This window comes from Mustela nigripes, chromosome 3, assembly GCF_022355385.1.
Source record: "Mustela nigripes isolate SB6536 chromosome 3, MUSNIG.SB6536, whole genome shotgun sequence".
NCBI classification, from domain to species: Eukaryota; Metazoa; Chordata; class Mammalia; order Carnivora; family Mustelidae; genus Mustela; species Mustela nigripes.
In genome coordinates this window covers 63,689,645-63,709,530 of record NC_081559.1, presented here as the reverse complement: position 1 = coordinate 63,709,530, position 19,886 = coordinate 63,689,645, and the positions used below count along the sequence as shown (strand labels likewise).

At 40.3% G+C, this 19,886-nt stretch overlaps 1 protein-coding gene across 2 annotated transcripts in view; it reads left to right on the top strand.

Moving 5' to 3' along the window:
* STK39 (serine/threonine kinase 39) overlaps nt 1-19,531 on the top strand; it is a 299,252-nt gene extending 279,721 nt beyond the window's left edge. For both annotated transcript variants that reach the window (XM_059394116.1, XM_059394115.1), the window contains 2 exons: nt 3,661-3,725; nt 17,992-19,531. In XM_059394116.1, coding sequence (XP_059250099.1) covers nt 3,661-3,725; nt 17,992-18,066 — 140 coding nt within the window. In that variant the 3' untranslated portion in view covers nt 18,067-19,531. The remainder of the gene's footprint in view (nt 1-3,660; nt 3,726-17,991) is intronic.
* Nucleotides 19,532-19,886: the final 355 nt, after the last annotated feature.

Genomic DNA, 19,886 nt, shown 5'->3' with positions numbered 1-19,886 from the left:
ATTACCTGTGATTTTGAATTAGTGTTACAGCGGCATCCATTAGAGACCCACTGTCCCATCATTTCCTTTCTTCCTTCCTTAGAAGCTTAGATTCCCGTTTAGTACCTGTGTCTCTTTCTTGCTTTGCAATCCTCTGCTGCCTTTCCGCAGCAGCACAGGGTACACAGCAGATGTTTGGGTCATGTCCTTGGATCAAACAATATTGTGACATCACCTTGTCAGGTAACCCAAGTCTGTGCTTTTTTGTCTTCTCTCAGAATTTCCTCTAGGGGGAATGCATTGGACTTGGCGTTCACTGGGGTGCTTTTCTTCACAGCTTTTGTTTGGGAATAGCTCAGATTAGAGAAATTCACTCCCGGCCCCCAGAACGTCAATACTATATGAGTTGTTGTGAAATACACTGGTATCTGGGGAGAAAAGTGTATCTTTCTACTAATCACTTGTAATGCAAACACAGACTGTAAATAGTCATTATGTAACTGTTACTTTTCTAACTGTCCTCATGTGGAGAATCTGAGTAGTACAAGTTTATAGAGAAACCAGGGTCTGGAGAGTGCCAGACTTGGTTTGCGAGAGACACGTCAGTTCTGCTGCCTTGCCTCTGATCGATGACCCCCAGGACAATGTTATTTCCATCTTCGTTTGCATCCAATCAGGGAGCCACTGAGCATTGGCGTCTTTCTCACGTGGTCGTTAATGATACTGTTACAGTTTCACGAAGCACGATACCGACCATACCTTAGGTCAAATGTTATTCCAAAAGAGCACCGAACACTGATAGAGATTCAAGCCTGAATGCACCACAGAGACCCCCGCAAACAGCCAAGAAGTCGTGATGGTTCACACAAAGGTAGCCTTGTAGCCGCAGTGCTAGGGCAAGGGGACCACAATTCCTGGTAACCTTGGTGAGTGTTTTCTGTGCCCTTTGTGCCAAGAATCAGAGCACTTGTGACTGAAGAGGGTGGGGAGGGACAAGCTCCAGGAAGGCAGAGTCTCATCAGAAAGTTCTATTTGGGAAAGCCAGGAAGGATTAGAAATAAGAGGATGGCCACTGAGCAGGCAAAGGTCAGAAGCCCCATACTTTGGGGAATCCCAAAGTGCCTTAAAGCATGAAGTTCAGTGGTGCTTCAGCATGTACCTGAGAAGCTCTTAAAGCTGACCAGCCCTATCCAGCCCTTCCTTTTCCACTCATCTTCCAGGTAAGGCACATTTTTATTTTTGAAATCCAGGTGCACAGTCAGGAGAAGGGAGAAAACAGTGACACCCATCTTTTTAATGAGCATTGCTAGTGGAAGAGAAATTAGCATCACCTTGAATTTTATGTGATGTCAGTTAAATGAAGGTATTTTATAGCACTTTACAACAAATTAGAATCAACTAAATTGAAAATAAGCCTAGCATCTGGGATGAGTAATCAGGTAAGTGGACAGTTTTGCTATTTTTGCTTTGAGTCAAAGACAGAATTTGAATTTCTAATGTCCCCAAGGTACAGGGCTCACCATTGGGGAATGTGGTTTCCGGGACGATTGTTGAAGATGGTAGCATTTCAGCTTTGCCCTTCAAGTCTACAACTCGAGTAGCCATGTTCCTTGGAGAATGGCGCTAACCCACAGGCTTGCACACCAGACAGAGGGCTGTGAATTCATGCAGGACAGAGCGTGGCTTTTGGCGGAACGTTACAGAGCAGACTGGAAATAGATGACCCAGAACGGGGCAGTACATCATCCACATTAACTAAGAGTCTCTAATGAAGGACTGAAATTCACAGGAAGACATTGCAGTGACTCGTGAAATCAACCCAAACCAGAGGAACTTTTCGTTTTTAAGGACACAGTGATTCTGTGCACTTGCTGCAGTTTGCGACCAGTCAGAATGTTCTGACATCATAAATACTGGCTTTGGTGAACAGCATTGCACAGCTGAGCTTTTCACTCCACGAGCCAGTGTTTCCTGTATGGATTACTAGATGATTCTATCATCTGACATATGCTCAGGAAACGGCTGAGGAGGCCAATAGACACTTGGTGATGATAACTCTGTTGAGGCTGGTGGCGGTGGCCCCGGTTCATTTTTTTTTTTTTAAGAGTTTTATTTATTTATTTGACAGACAGAGATCACAAATAGGCAGAGAGGCAGGCAGAGAGAGTCAGGGAAGCAGGCTCCCTGCTGAGCAGAAAGCCTAAGGATTCTGGGCTTGATCCCAGGACCCCGGGATCATGACCTGAGCCGAAGGCAGAGGCTTTTAACCCACTGAGCCACCCAGGCACCCCTGTGGCCCAGGTTTTACCTGACATGTGTATGGTTGGCTTGTGTGGGCAAAAGGAAGAGGAGAAAAAGATGGGGCGGGCGGGGCCGGGGAAGGGGAGGCGGTTACCATAAACGAAACTTTACAGATTGCTCAGAGTGGAAGTATTAAGAGCAACAAATGAAGATAAAATGATGCTTGTAATTATGGTTTATAAAGAGAAATAGGCCATATTGAGTATATAATTTTCATTTTTTTCTCCTCCGCAGCTGATAGATTAAATGAAATAAACTGATCTGCAGAAAATCCATGTCTCTAGGTTGTTTTTAGTCAACCTTAGAGAAACATGAAATGTGCAGATTTTTCTCCTCTTTACTTAGATTTTCTATTTTAAACCCTTTTCTCAAAATATTTATGTTATCTTAATTTTTTTTAATCTTAAAATAGTCACATAACATTTCAGATACCTAATTACTGAAGCAGCAGATAACTTTCCACATGAAAAATAAAAATGACACACAGAACTTTCTTTCTTTCTTCAGGAGTCCATTCTTTTTCCCTCACCAGCAGCACTTACTTGATTTTCAGTCCTTGAGACTTTAGATTTGGATATGGAAAGTGTGAGGTTTTAAATTTCTGTCATCATTACATTCTGAGAATTCTGTACCCTAAGCCAGGGGAGGAAGCTGGAAAAATGGACATCTCTGCCACAGTATCAAATATATCATGATCCCGTGGAAGATGGGATGGGTCTCTGATGAATCCTTCAATAGTGAAGAAACATATATTCACTATTGAACTCCAACCAACAGCCTCTAGGGCTTGCCCCTCTTCAGCCAACTTGGCTGTTGTTCAAGGTGTCTCTTCGAGGCTTTGACAGATTATTGTGCTCTGAAAGCGTGAACACAGATGCCCAAGTCGTAGAGGTTATCCACTGTATTTTGTTGCCTTGATAAAAATGGGTGCAGAGAATTGAATGACTTTATAGGCGGGGGATTCAAAGGCACTGACCTTAATTCTTTTCAGAAAAACCCTTCTTTGCAATACCTCGCCTCTATTTTGTGCTGCCCTCTGCTGGCTAATAAATTTCGTAGTGTCGAGTGTTATGAAAAACCAAGAGGTAGAGAACCTGGGGGCTGCTAACAACTTCTACTTTCCACTGGAAAGTAATTTCCCAGTTTGCTGTATGAAATGAGGGCTCAATGTATAGTGATGAATTCAGATGCACTGAAGATATAAATTGTAGAAAATGTGTGAGACTAATTTGGTTGTTTATATGGACTTTGCAATGCCTGTGAAAGAAATAATTTTGCAGCTTATTGCATGATTAGTCAGATTTTCCAAACCATTGATGTGAAAATCCTGTGCTACTGTAAATGATTTGGACACTTTTTCTCTACGTTTGTATTTTTCAGTGGCTGCTAATTTACAGAAGATTGTAGATGATCCCAAAGCTTTAAAAACCTTGACGTTTAAGTTGGTAAGTTGAAAGTTCTGGAAAGAAGGTAAATATTTTGCCATGCTCTGCCAGCAAGGACTAATCACACAGTTTTATAGCCTGCTCTGTAATTCTGTTGCTGCTGTTGCTTTCTTTTGGGATCCATTTTTGCATTTGTCCTTTGCCGATTTAACCTTTGGGAATGTTTTCTGGCCACGACTGGGAATTTCCTCTTCCATGAGCGTACCTTGTTTTCAGCGCATCTTTAAGAATAGCCATTTGAGGGCGCCTGGGTGGCTCAGTGGGTTAAGCCGCTGCCTTCAGCTCAGGTCATGATTTCAGGGTCCTGGGATCGAGTCCCACATCGGGCTCTCTGCTCAGCAGGGAGCCTGCTTCCCTCTCTCACTCTCTATCTGCCTGCCTCTCTGCCTACTTGTGATTTCTGTCTGTCAAATAAATAAAATCTTAAAAAAAAAAAAAAAGAATAGCCATTTGAGAAATCTTGGAGCCCATGCCATTTTTGCCTTCAGTTTGCATGGCACCTTGACCGTATAGACAAAATTAAACCTCATTCCAACCAACACTCTTAATAAAGCTTTCCCAAAGTGAAAGCCAGGTGGTTCTAACTTTAAAAATTGAGGCTGATTGTTGTAGAAATGCTTTAGGTAATTGGAAGCAATTGTGGAACTACTCACTGAAGGCTAGTGAACAAAGACATAACATTTTAACTCCACATTTCAAATCACGGTAATAGATTCTCGTGGAGAAGAGGTATTGCAGCAGGTTTTCTGTGCTAGTAGACTTTGAATTTAAGATTGAGATCCTGAGCGTCCTGGCATCGTTCTGAAAGCGAGAGATAGGGTGACCACAGGCAGAAACAGGGAGCAGTCCAAATAGTCAAAAGCGATGATTTTCCGGAAAGTTTTAACAAACAGTACACTAAGTGACTCATTTTAAAATTGTAAATCTTAGCAAGAGCCAGTCAGAATGTTGCAAGCAATTTAAGATATAAATGACTAGCACTTTGCTGTGCACAATATGTATTGATGATCTGTCTTTTTTATTTCTTGTGAGAATTTAATGGAAAATGCGCGCAGCCAAAGATGCGAAATGATTAGTTACAGTAAATGTTAGCTCTGCTCTAATTAACTTTCTGGATCTTGCCTCACATCTAATTTCAGATGGCTAGGCTGTGTGACGAACAAAAAAACACAAAGATTCTCAAAGAAAGAATTTATCTGAAGACATTTGTTTTGTTTTCAATAACAAAAGAACATTTTACTGAGACATAGAATGATAAATTAAGAAATTGAAAATAATGTCTTCTGCTTTGGGACTCATCTGTCACGTTTATTATGTTTCTAATTCACCTACATCTTTGTAAACATATTTCGTTCATATGAGACAATATTGATGAGAAAATGGTAGCCTGTGTCAGGATTTCAAGCCCGTTAATGTTTCTTTATTCATTTTTTATAGCATAAGAAAGAAGTTCTCACACAACACCTCCAGAAGACGTGCCTAAATTTGAGTATGTAAACAGAGATAAGAGATGAAAGCTTTCATGCTGGCTTTTTTTTTTTTTTAATTATTTATTTAATTGACAGAGAGAGATCATAAGTAGAGCAGCAGGCAGAGAGACAGAGAGCGGGAAAGCAGGCTCCCCACTGAGCAGAGAGCCCAATTCCGGGCTCGATCCCAGGACCCTGGGATCATGACTGGAGCTGAAGGCAGAGGTGTAACCCACTGAGCCACTCATGTGTCCCATGCTGGCTTATCCCCACACTCCCTAAACTTGCTCACCTATGAAACAGCAATAGCAACCCTGCCCCTTTCCTGTTCCCGAAGGTCTTAGAGAAACCCCTAGTGTGTCTTTCCTGAACAGTAAGAAGAAGGTCAAACTGCCTTCATCTCCTACTCAAGCCTCTTTATGACTTCTGTGGATTCTCTCGCTTAACTCCATCCTCTTCCCTCCGTCCCCATTTCTGGCACGTTAGCGGGATCCTCTCATCTCCTGAAACACACCTTCCTGCCTACAGACTGCCTGTCGCAGGCTCCGTTCACCACCCTGTGGCTGCGGCCAGGGTGCTGCTTCTGCATTGCAAAATGCTCCTAAAACTCAAACCCCGGACCAGATCTCCCTTTCGGGCTCCTGCTTTATTACCTTGCTATATCTCCCTTCATTCTCTCCTCTCTCCTTCTACTTTTGTCCGCTGGCCCTTTGTATGTGCTTCTCTCTCGCACTAAAATATCCATCCAGCTTCTCTGGGCTGCTACTTCGGCTACCCGATATGCAGGCATGTTCCAGCTTCTTGCTTAAATTTCACTTTCTCCAGGAAGCCTTCTGCGACATCCAGTCCTGGCTCAGGTGCTCCTCTGCTATTCTCCCCCACGAATTCAAGTCTAGAGCCTCCAGGGGCCAGAGGCTACTGCCTAGCATGGTAGCTGGCACAGCGCGGGGGGCTTGATAATTAAATATATTAGTGTAATACACACCTCAAGTCAGAGAAACTTCAGCCATCATTTTTCCCTTAGCATTTATTTTAATTCCTGTAAAACAATTAAGATGGTGATTTCTGCTTCATGCCCTCTTTTTAGAGTCCCTTAAAATCCCTGGGCCTTGCCTGCAGGAAGAACGAGAAACACTTTCTTCGGCATCCCGTGTTGGCTAGATCGTGAAATCCTTAGGTTCATTTTCTGTCCTGGGACTCCGAGACTCTGCGGGGCTAACTTGCCCGTGGTTACAGTGTAGACACTGCAGAGTCCCCTCTGGTCTAGCTCCCAGCCCATCCCCTCAGTCACCGTTCATTCTGAGAATCAGGGCCCTGCAGCTGTGTGGTTTTACGGTTTACTGTCTCTGTGGATTCTTCCTTTTGGATGACGGGCTTGGATAAGCAGATTGAATAGTATGGGCCTGTCTGGTCCCGGAGTCCTGCAGGAGAACCCAGGCAAGTCTTCCCTTCCCTGATAGCTTGAGAATGTAGTAATGTGCTGTTCCCAGAAGATGGAAATTAATGGCTTTTCCCCAAAAGATAGCTAAAGACATTAAGTAAAACCAGACTCAAGAGCAACCTTCGGTTTTGGTCACTTCATTCTCTGTCCAGCCCTCGTTAAACCTGAGGGGGTTTCTTTGTTGTTACCTGTTGCCGGCCAGTTTGAGATCCACCCGACAGAGCTCATTTGAATTGCTTCTGGGGCTAATCGTCTGTAGAACACTGACATCCTGGTAAAACCACAGAGGCTCAGATGCACTTGCCTTCATTTGTCCGTTTGGCTATTTTCTTGAAGAATAAAAGAAAGTATTTCAGAAGGATTTTTCCTCACAAACTGCTGCTGCTGGTGGCCCTTTTCTCTCTCAGCTGTTTATCATTTTTATCTCAGAGCTTTCTTTGCTTTCTAAAGGAGAATGTTGGGGGCCTGAACATCGTCTAAAGAACAAAGTTGTATCTTGGTGATGTGGTTCCTTACCTCAGAGAACAGTGCTTTACTCAGGAGATAGTTGGGGCACTTCACAAAATTACTCTTATCAGGGTCCTATACCAGATACCCTAATGTAATTGCTCTTGGGACAGCCTGGGCTTTGGGCGTCTTGAAGGTGTCCCCTGGTGACTCCACGGGTTAACCCCAGTTGAGAAACACGCTGTTTGTAGATTGCTCAGTGTCTAATCTCCTTCCGCTCCACTCTCCCACCACTGTTAGAAATACTGGGCTCAAGTTTGAAAAGGTGGGCAGTTCTTATGTATCTGCTTATGTAAGAAAAACAGTGGCCTAGGGAGCAAGGATGTTGGTTCTACCAAGAAATGCATTTACTCCCTGCCCAATGAGATCTTTAGTCTCGTTTGACATATAATAAGTGAAGTATGATTTCCATTGTTGGCATGACCAGAGGCAGGGAGAACATTTTTTTCCCCCATATATATAGCACTTTTAATGAAGTGGTTTAAGCAAAAAGGGCATTTCAGCTCAAGTGGAACATGCTTTGAGTGCAACATCTCAGTACTGTTTCACTGTTGATTGTTGTGAGCCTTGCCTTGAGACAAGTCTAAATGTTTACGGCATTTTTTAATCTGCTGCCTTGCAGTTTTATAAAGCAATTGAGTCTTGCTGCTTTCAGGGTGAAGTTTTTGAAACTGCATTAGTAAAAATATGAAATAAGATAATTCTCCCTTAAAGACAGAATAGAAGCTGTAAGTACGTGTAAGTAACATTCAGTTGGTCCACATTTACGTAAGCATTACAGATTTTAGTTCCTGAAGTTAAGTAACATGCATTACGTATAGCAATTTCATAAGCACTTTGGCAATTCACGACTAACAGGCCTTATTTTTAGAGGCGTTTAGCATAACCATAGTTGGAGGCTGTGTCACTAGGCAACATTTCCTGAAGTACAGGTAAAGGGAAGACTGAAATGAGATGAAAAACAACTCAACTTCTCCCCCCCGACCCCCAGCCCTTACTGAAAGAAGAGAAGGATAAGACAAAAATCTCAAGGCAGCCTATCAGTTCAGGAAGATCCGGGTAGCAGCTCTGGGTCTCCAGCTCCAGTCCAAGACAGTGGTTCTCCAAGCGGGGTCCCCAAACTGGCAGTGTCAGCTTCATCTGGAAGCTATCTGATAAAAACATAAATTCTATGTCTACATCCCAGGCCTAAGGATTCAGAATTTCTGGGACGTAGGGTGCAAGTGTTTTAACAAGTTCTCCAGGTGATTCTGGTGCATGCTAAAGTTTGAGAACCACTGCTTGATGGGAAACTTGGGAGCTTATTTGGTGTTTCACATATTGGGAAGCACTTGCGTAGAACAGTGGTTCTCAAACTCTAACCTTTGAATCACCTAGGGAGCTCAAAAATCCCAGGCACCAGCCCCCACCCCAGACCGATTCCATCACAACCTCTGTATATTTTAAAATTTCCAGTGGCTCCAAAGCCCACCCAGGTTGTCATTTCAACAGTCTTCATAGCATCTTCACCAGAAGTAGATTCTATCTCAAGAGACCACTTTGCTCATCCATAAAAAACCAACTTCTCATCTGCTCAGGTTTTTTTCCTGACCTTGCAGGAATTCAGTCCCTTCTTCAGGTTCCCCTTCTAATTCTAGTTTTCTCGCGGTTTCCACCATATCTGCAGTTATTTCCTCTGCTAAAGTTTTGAGCCACTGAGAGTCATCTGTGAGGTCTGGAAACAATTTCTTCCAAACTCCTGTTAATGGAGACATTTTGACCTCTTTCCACGAATCACTCATGTCCTTAATGGCATCTAGAAAGGTGAATTTTTCCAAAAGGTTTTCAAATTTCTTTGCCCAGATCCATCAGAGAAATCACTGTCTGTGGCAGCTATAGCCTCATGAAATGTATTTCTTAAATAATAGGACTTGAAAGTTGAAATTGCTTCTTGACCCATGAGCTGTAGAATGGATGCTGTGTTAGCAGGCATGAAAACCACATGCATCTCATTGTGCCATTTCCATTAGAGCTCTTGGGTGACAAGTACATCATCAATGAGCAGTAATATTTTGAAAGGACTGTTCTCTTCTAAGCTGCAGTTCTCAAGAGGGGGCTTCAAATATTCAGTAAACCATTTTATCAGCAAAGGTGCTGTCTCTTGTTCCGTTTATAGGCTGTAGAGTATAAACCAATCTAGCATAATTCTTAAGGGCCCTAGGACTTCTGGAAAGGTAAGTGAAGATTGGCTTCAACTTAGAGTCCCCATCGGCATTAGCCCCTAACAAGAACCAGCCTGTCCTGAAGTTTGAAGCCAGGCATTGACTTCTCCTCTCTAGCTATGACAGCCCTAGATGGTATCTTCTTCCAATAGAAGGCTGTGCTGTCTACATTGAAATTCTGTTGTTTACTGTAGCTGCCTTCTTTAATTGTCTTAGCTCTGTCTTCTGGATGACTGACATGCTTCACCTTGCACTTACATGTTACGGAGACAGCTCCTCTCCTTAAACTTCAGGATCCAACCTCTGGTAGCTTCCACCTTGTCTTCTACAACATCCTTACCTCTCTCAGCCTTCAAAGAATTGAAGAGCAAATTAGGGCCTTGCTCTGGATTAGGCTTGGCTTAAGGGAATGTGGTGACCAGTTTGGTCTTCTATCTGACCACTAAAACCTTCTCTGTATCAGCAGTAAGGCTGTTGGCTTTCTTATCATTCATGTGTTCACTGGAGTAGCACTTCCAGTTTCCTTCAAGAACTTTTCTTTTATAATCACAGCTTGGCCTTAAAGGGTGCGAAAGGCCTAGCTTTTGACCTGTCTTGGCTTTTGATCTGCCCTCCTCACTAAGTTTAATCATTTTTAGTGTTTTTATTTTTTATTTTTTTTTAAAGATTTTATTTATTTATTTGATAGCGAGAGATCACAAGTAGGTGGAGAGGCAGGCAGAGAGAGAGAGAGAGATGGAAGCAGGCTCCCTGCTGAGCAGAGAGCCCGATGCGGGACTCGATCCCAGGACCCTGAGATCATGACCTGAGCCGAAGGCAGCGGATTAGCCCACTGAGCCACCCAGGCGCCCCTCATTTCTAGTTTTTGATTTAAAGTGAGAGACATGCAGCTCTTCCTTTCACTTGAACACTTAAAGACCATTGTAGGGTCGAGTTGGTCTGATTTCAATATTGTTGGATCTCCGGGACTTAGGAGGCCTGAGGCAAGGCAGAGAGACAGGGGAATAGCCAGTGAGTGAAACAGTTAGAACACACACAGCATTTATGGATTAAGCTCACCATCTTATATAGGCATGGCCCATGGGCCCCAGAACAATTGCAAAATTAACATCAGAAATCACTGATGTCCTATTACTATAACAAATATAATGAAAGTCTTTTAAAAAGTGTGAGAATTACCAAAATATTACAGACAAGAATCGAGCCAGTGCTGTGGGAAAATGACCCCACCAGACTTACGTGGTACAGGATTGCCACAAATCTTCAATTTATAAAAAGAAAAAAAAAATGTGCTATCCGGAAAAGGCAAGAAAGTGAAATGCAATAAAGCAAGGTAGGCTTCTATCATGAAGTACTGTGGTTGTCTCCAGGAAAAGCTCTTGTGAGATTAAGTTGTAGGCTGAACTAGCCTTTTTTTTTTTTTTTTTTTTTTAAATCCCTGTGGAACACCATTCTTACTCAGAAGAATAACTGACAAACTGTGGTTATTCAGACTAAGAATTTGGCAGTATTTTTTCAAAATGAACCAAGTGAGCCTGACACTTCAAGGAAAACAACTGAAAATATTTGTCATCAATAATACCTTTCTGTTCTAGAGCAGAGAAAGGATTTTGGGAAACTTGCATCTGCCACTGTAAGTGTGACAACAGCCCAGTACTTACTTTTTCTGATGAGATTAGTCATGTGTGATATTAATGAATATGATTGGTGGACATTGCATATTGAAACACTGAGATTCTATAACAGACTGTGTCAGCAGTGGATGATCTGCATAATTCAGTGATGCTGAGGGGAAAAGATCACTTCCAACTGAGAGATAGGCCACTGGTTTCAATGTAATAGAGTATGGGGTTTCAGATTCTACAATGCAACTAAATTTTAAGAAAATCCACTTGGCATATCTTGGTATGGTGACAAACAACAGTCACAATGATCAGAAAGACTTTTGAAATACTATTTATTCCCTTTCAGTGACCTATTTATAGGAGGGTGGATTTTTTTTACTTTTTTTTTTTTTAAGATTTTATTTATTTATTTGACAGAGAGAGAGATACCACAGGTAGGCAGAGAGGCAGGCAGAGACGTTGGCAGTGGGGAGGGGATGGGGAAGCAGGCTCCTTGCTGAGCAGGGAGCCTGATGTGGGACTCTATCCCAGGACCCTGAGACCATGACCTGAGCCAAAGGCAGAGGCTTAACCCACTGACCCACTCAGGTGCCCTGGATTTTCTTTACATATGTCAAGGGAGCAACATAAAACAATAGATGGAATGTGGAAGCAAATATGAAAATCTAGCCATCTTCTGTTAAGCAAGACATTAAAGAGATTTGCAGAATGTGAAGCAGTGCCATTCTCAAATTTTTGTTTTGGTAAACTGTGGTCATTTTCCATTAAGATTTTATTTGTTAGCATGTAATAGGTTTATTATTAGATTTAATAAATTAGTAAGTGAATAATTTAGTAAATTAGTAAGTGAATAATTTCAGTTTTAATTTCTGAGATCGTCAGTATAATAAATGCAATCTACATAAGCATGTTTGTTTTTACTTTAATACTTTGATATTAAAATCATGTTTAAAATGTTTTAAAATTTTCAGTTTTAATCTTTGAAATAGTCAATACAATAAATATAACCTACAAAAACCTAAGCTTTTTAAGTTTTAGTTCCAGTATATTTAACACAGTGTTATATTAGTTTCAGGTGTGCAGTTTAGTGACTCAGTAGTTAAATACATCACCCGATGCCCATCGCAGCAACTGCCCTCCTTAATCCCCATCACCTGTGTCACCTATCCTCCCAACCCACTTCCTCTCTGGTAATCACTTTGTTCTCCAAAATTAGGGGTCTGTTTCTTGATTTGTCTCTTTTTTCCCCCTGGGTTTTGTTTCTTGTCTGACTCATTTTACTCAGCAGAATACTCTCTAGCTCCATCTATGTCCTTGCAAATGGCAAGATTTCATTCTTTTTATGGCTGAATAATACTCCATTATATATATAATATAATGGAGTATTATTCATATATATATGAATAATAGTATACACACACACACACACACACACACACACACACACACACACATACCACATCTTCTTTATGCATTCATCTATCAGAGGATACTTGGACTGCTTCCATATCTTGGCTATTGTGAATAATGGTGCTATAAACATAGGGGTGCATGTAACCTTTTGATTTCGTGTTTTTGTATTTTTTTGGGAAATACCCACTGTGTAATTGCTGAATCGTGGGGGTGGTTCTAACTTTTTGAAGAACCCTGTACTGTTTTCCACTGTGGCTGCACCAGTTTGCATTCCCACCAACAGCGCACAAGTACTCTCCTTTCTCTACATCCTCACCGACACATGTTATTTCTTGTGTTGTTGATTTTAGCCATTCTGACAGGTATGAGGTGAAATCTCATTGTAGTTTTGATTCGCATTTCCCTGATGGTAAGTGACGAAGACCTTTTCACGTGTCTTGTGGCCATCTTTAGGTCTTCTTTGGAGAAATGGCTGTTCATGTCTTCTGCCCATTTTTTAATTGGATTATTTTTTTGCATGTTGTTTCATAAGTTTTTTTTTTATATATTTATACCAACCCTTTATTGAATGTATCATTTGCAAATATCCCCACTCAGTAAGTTGCCTTTTTAGTTTTGTTGATTGTTTTTGCTTTTATTTCTCAGGAGACAGATGAGATGTCAAAAAGGTTACTGCCTGTGTTCTCTTCTAGGATCTTTATGGTTTCAGGTCTCACATTTAGGTATTTAATCCATTTCAAATTTTTCTATATGGTGTAAGAAAGTGGTTCATTTTCTTTCTTTTACAAGTGGCTGTCCAGTTTTCTCAACACCATTTATTGAAGAGACTTTTTCCCATTGAATATTTTTTCCTGCTTTGTCGAAGATGAATTGACCACATACTTGTGGGTTTATTTCTGGGTTTTCTATTCTATTCCATTGATCCACAGGTCTATTTTTTTTTTTTCTTTTTAAAGATTTTATTTGAGAGGGAGAGAGAATCTCAAGCAGACTCCACACTGAGGGCAGAGCCTGGCTCGGGGCTCAATTCCACAACTGTAAGATCTTGACCTAAGCGAAAACCAAGAGATGTTTAACTGACCAAGCTACTTAGGCAACCCTCCATATCTGTTTTTTTAAGCCAGTACCATACTGTTTTGATTGTCACAGCTTTGTAATTTAAAGCCCACAACTGCGATGCTTCTAGCTTTGCTTTTTCAAGATTGCTTTGGTTATTCAGTATCTTCTGTGGTTCCACACAAATTTTAGGGGTTTTTTGTTCTAGTTCTGTGTAAAGCGCTGGTGGCATTTTGATAGGGTTTGCATTAAATGTATAGATTACATTAAGTGTACAGACATTTTAATTTATCTGTAATTCCATAAGCATGGCATGTCTTTTCCTTTGTGTTGTCTCCAGTTTCTTTCATCAGTATTTAATTCCTAGGTTATCTTATTATTTTTGATGCAGTCAAAATGGAACTGTTATGTCAATTTCTCTTTCTAAGGATTCATTATTGGTGTATAGAAATGCCACAGATTTCTGAACCTTTTGTCTCCTGTGACTGAATTTATCAGTTCTAGCAGTTTTTTTGGTGGAATCCTTGGGTTTTCTATATAAAGTAGCAAGTCATCTGCAAATAATGAAAGTTTTCCTTCTCTATCGATTTGGATGCCTTTTATACCTTTTTTTGTTGTCTGACAGCTCTGGGTAGGACTTGTAGTATTATGTTGAATAAAAATGGTGAGACTGGACATCCTTGTCTTGTTCCTGACCTTAGGGGAAAAACCTCTATTTTTTCCCCATTAAGGATGTTAGCTGTTGATTTTTCACAGATGGCCTTTATTATGTTGAGGTATGTTCCCTTTGTTGAGGTCTTTCATCATAAATGGATGTTGTACTTTGTCAAATGCTCTTTCTGTGTCTGTTGACATGACCATATGGTTCTTTTCTCTTATTGATGTGATCGATCACACTGATTGATTTAGGAACATTGAACCACCCTTGCATCCCAGAAATAAATCCCACTTGATCATGGGAAGTGATTTTTTAAAAAAGCATAAGCTTTTGAAGTCCTTGATAATTTTTAAGAATATAAAGGGTACTTGAGACTGAGAAGTTTGAGAACTACTGCTTTAAGGGTGTCTAATCTCTTTGCTCTAGAACCCAGGATCATTTTCATATTGCCCTCAGTGTTTTGGCCACAGTGAGCAAGACAAGAACTCAGCCTTGGTTAAGAGAGAGTTAGCAGGGTAGTGGGGAAGAAGAGCTGAGTACCTGAATGAAAGCCAGACAACCTGGCCTGTGACTCTGCCAGGAAACTGAGTGTTCCAGTGTAGCCACAGGAGGCTCTGGAACAGAGGGTGAGAGATGGACTCCCTGTGTGATGTACCCACAATAATCACTGGTTTGATCACCCACTTGCATTGTAAATTCTCAACTTCTATTACTCTTTGCAAAAAGGATTTAAGATTTTTCTTTTAACCACTATTGGATACTTTATTTCCTCTCATTTCAACATCCTGCTAATTCCCATTGCCAAATTTCTGGTGTATCTTTGACATGCACTGATGTACTTCCCAGTGGCTAGTCCCTGCTTGTCACTGTCAGCAGCTATCCTTGCTCCTGTGGTGTTTGTCATTTGCCTATTAATTACACACATTGTGTCTGCCCCCATTCACTGCATTGAGTAAATGATGTTAGCAGGCGTGAAGAAGAAAGGAAGGTTTAAGGAGATATACAAACTGGTGTGGAACAAGAAAATAATTGGGGGTGAGGGGCTGGGTGGTGATTCTGATCTTACTACCCCTGACAACACAAACAGTGAAAATTGCCCTTTACTGAATATCTTATCAACTTTAACTAAAGAAATCAATGGGCAGGCACAAAGGAAACTTTTTAAATGCCCACTTATATTTCTACCCTTTAGGCTATTGATTTTCTTATATAAGCTTAAGTACTGACACCATTATTTTAAAGATAATTACTTAAAAATACTCAAGTTCTGTATTCTAATTAGCAGTTTATTGTAAGGGAAATTGTTGGGGGTGACAAAGGACTGAGTTTATGCACTGGTTTTTGGAGCAGTGCAAAGCAGGTTCATTGTGATGATTGGAAGGTTGTTTTTTTTGTTTTGTTTTGTTTTGTTTTGTTTTAACATGGGAAACTAATTGTTTTGACAATAATTTAGCAGGAATTAGGCCAAGAAAAGGTTTGTATGGTCCTTTGGTGATTAATTGCCTATTCCCAGTCATTTATCAAAACTTTTTCTCCCCACTTGTACTTACATAATGTCAGATTCTGGTTTATGCACTCTGAAGAGGTGGCCTGGAATGGTGATATGCATACTGTGTGTGCGTGTGTGTGTATGAGAGAGAGAGAGAGAGAGAGAGAGAGAGAGAGAAGGGGAGTTGAAAAAAAATAAAAAATTTTGAATGAGGACAAGTGAGAGGTTTGATGAGCAATGACTTGTTTCCAGTTCCTTTTAATTTTGAAGAAAAAAAAAATCAAAGTATTTGACACAATATAAGTTGGGACAATTCTAGGCAATAAATGTCCTAAAATATTATAAACAAAATTGTTCTGGAAAAATAAGTTGTTTGTTATGAGCCCTGCTACTACTTGGTAAACACTTTTTTTCTGACCAGTTTTATAGAGGACGCCTTTTGGTAAAAACCGTATTACCCTCGGTGACCAGTTAAATCGCTTTTGCTCATTTTCGTATTTTAACAACTGAAAATCTGTACATCTTAATTCGCTTCACATATTTCACCCTTTTTCCCCCCACTCCCCACCCCCGCGCCACCACTCCTTTCTGGCAACCACCTGTTTGTTCTCTGTATTTAGAATCTGGTTTCATTGTTGTTCATTTGTTTTGTGTTTTAGATTCCATATGTAACTGAAGTACAATATTTGTCCTTCTCTGGCTAACTTATCTCACTTAGGGTATATTGTTTAGGTCCATCCTTGTTGGAAATGGCAAGATCTTACTCCTTTTTATGGATGAGTAATATTGAATTGTATATATGTATATTCTACATCTTTATCCATTTATCTGTAGATGAACCCTTAGATTGGATATTCTGGCTACTGTAAATGCTACTGCAATCAACACAGGGGTGCATATATCCTTTCAAAGTAGTGTTTTCATTTTCCTTGGGTAAATACCTAATAGTAGAACTACTGGATCATACAGTATTTCTATTTTTAGCTTTTTGCAGAACCTACCATACTCTTTTCCACAGTGGTTGTACCAACTCGCACTCCCAGCCAACAGTGCACAAAAGATACCTCTTCATGTTTCTTGTCTCCTGATACTAGCCCTTCTGACAGGTGTGAGGTGATATCTTATTTGGTTTTGAGTTACAGTTCCCTGATGATTAGTGATGTTGAACATCTTTACATGTGTATGTTGGCTGTCTGTCTTCTTTGGAAAAATGTCTGTCCGGGTCCTCTGCCCATTTTTTTATTGGGTTTTGTGGAGGTTTTGTTACTGAGTTGTAGGAATATTTTGGATTACTGACCCCTTATTAGATATAGAATTTGCAAATATCTTCTCCCATTTAGTAGGTTGCCTTTTTCATTTTGTTGATGGTTGCTTTTGCTGTGCAGAAGTTTTTTATTTTGGTGTAGTTCCAGTAGTTTGTTAGCTTGTCTCCCTTACCTGAGGAGACGGGTCCAGAAAATTGTTGCTAAGGCTGAGGTATAAGAGATTAATGCCGATGGTTTTTTGTTTGTTTGTTGTGTTTTGTTTTTTGTAGGATTTTGGTGGGTTTAGGTCTTCAATTCACCTGGAGTTTATTTTTTGTGTATGTTATAAGAAAGTGGTCTAGTTTCATTCTTTGCATGTAGCTGTCCAGTTTTCCCAGCACCATTTATTGAAGAGATTGTCTTTTCCTCATTGTATATCTTGCCTCCTTTTTTGTAGATTAGTTGACCATATAGGTACGGGTGTGTTTCTGGGCTCTCTTTCATGTTCCATTGATCTGTGTTTTTGTGCCAGTACCGTACTATTTTGGTTACTGGAGCTTTGTAGTATAACTTGAAATCTGGGATTGTGATATCTCCCTGCTTTGTTCTTCTTTCTCAAGATTGCTTTGGCTATTTAGAGTCTTATATGGTTCCATACAAACTCTGATTATTTGTTCTAGTTCTGTGAAAAATACTATTGATATTTTGATAAGGATTGCACTGGGTAATATGGATATCTTAATAATTCTTCCAGCCCATGAGCTGAGCATGGTCTGTCTTTCCATTTGTGTCTTCAGCTCCTTTCATTAGTGTCTTATTTTCAGAGTATGAGTCTTTCACTTTTTTGGCTAAATTTATTCCAAGGATTTTATCATAATCCTTTAAAATGATTAAGGAGCTCTAATTTGAAAGTATATTTAAAATCACTTTCTTGGCAGTCACTGACAGTTTCAAAGCTCCGAGTCTGGAGACTCTGGTGTTTTAACGGGAACAAATCCTCCCACCCCCCATTTTCTGTACTTGATACATAGTGACCAGATTTGTTACAGTAGTCCTTCAAGAGGATGATTCTCTATCCTGGAAGACATGGGACACTGGCCCCATAGAGACTGTGCCTTTGCTTGGATCAACCGGCACTGAAACTTGTCTTTTTCCCTTTTCAGGCTTCAGGCTGCGATGGGTCGGAGATTCCTGATGAAGTGAAGCTGATCGGGTTTGCTCAGCTGAGTGTCAGCTGATGTATGTCCCTTGACATCTCCCTGATCTGTCATGCCCCTCACCTCACAACACTCCCCTCAATCTCCTCTCCCCCACCCTGTCTCCCACCCCCTCACTCCCAGTCCCCACAAAATCAGAAGATTGTGAAGAGTCTGGCTTCAATGAAATGGGATAAAAAAGAATTTTTTTAAACTTACAACACTCCGAGTTCTGCTTTATTCTCTAGCAATCCACAGTATGAGAACAAGCAAATGCCACAGCTGCACGACAGTTGCTAATTTTTCCAAAAGCTATTTAATATTCTTAGCAATCAATTTGGATATCCCTTAAGTGAAAAGAATCTGAAATACACTCAGGTGGTCCTATTTATTGGCAACAAAAGGAATTTTTTCTCTCAGAAGCCTATTTCTTCTCTCATTGTTCTTTCTGTTCTACTTTAATTGTACATCTGACAATACTGCCTCTTTTATGTTGTATTTAGAAATTAATATACTTATAAAATTAAGATTTATTAGCCAAACTTGAATTCTAGTTTTAAAACTGACTGTGAATTTTATTTTTCATATATTTATGCATTACACACCTTAGCTATAAGAAGAAAAGTTTTTGATTATATGCTTCTTGCAGTTAATCTCTTGTTATTTAAACAGAAAATTTCAGGTCTATCTTTGGAGTATTTATAACTTTTGATTTTTGAAATGACTGAATTAGGAACTAGGATGCTTATTCTTTTGGTTTGTTTGCAGAAAAACCAATCCACAATCTGATTGTCTCTTGGGAGAGGGTGCCTTGCAAACTTTCATATTAAGAATGTGCCTGAGGCTGCTTTACTTTGGAATAGTCTCAGATCTAAAATTTCCTCTACATCAAGTGGCATATGTAAGTTTTGCTTCATTGGAACGTATAGAATGCTATATAAAATGTTGCCATTCTATTAGACTGCTCATTATGTACCCATCTCTGATTTGACTTCTCCTTAAATGATAGGATTTGTTGTTCCAAAGGTGATAAACTTGAAGCTACCAGAATCTGAGTTTTACTTGAAATTCTGCAGAATACCCAGGTGGAGTAAAAAATAGAAAGGGTTTTGTGCAATGACTAAAAAGGTAAAATGCTGTTAAGTTTCAAGAATAAATCCTTTTCAACCCAAGTAGCCCTCTGCTTGACTGTGTATTACGGAATAGTAAACCTTAGGATTTTCAAAATTGGAGTCTAAACTTTCAGGGAGGTGGGCTCCCAGGACGGTACCATTGCTCTTTCCTAGCTAACCCTAGATACGGCAGCTCTTTAATGTACTTTAAAAAGCAAATATATATTACTAAGGAAAGAAAAAGTTATTTATAATTGCCTTGTCATAATTGTAAAGGTGTTCTAGAGCCATTTGCATACAATTTAATGTAATTTCATTCCATTCTATTGTTTACACAATGATTACTCAAAGATGACTGCAAAGGTAAAAGGAAAATAAAAGTGTATTGCACAAAGCGATTGTGTCCCCTTGTTTCCTTCCTCCTTCAGGTATTACCAGCATGGCGGTGGGGCTGGTTGGCACTTCCACTCCTCCTAAGAACTAACAGTGAAAAGTGCCCTCAAGGGAACAAGGCGACCATTCAGTCAGAGGATCAGGTTTGACAAATATTCACACTTCGTGTAGACAGTGTTTGAACTCAGACAATAGGGCTATAGGGAACAAGAGAAAAATAATTCCTTACCGTGGCTTCTTTTTAGCCCAGAGGCTTGGAGTGCTGGTGACTTTGCCAGAGCCGGACTCCCAAGGTCTGGGTTCTAATAGCCTGAGCATCTTCCTAACACTGTATACCTTGTGGACAAAACCAAGATG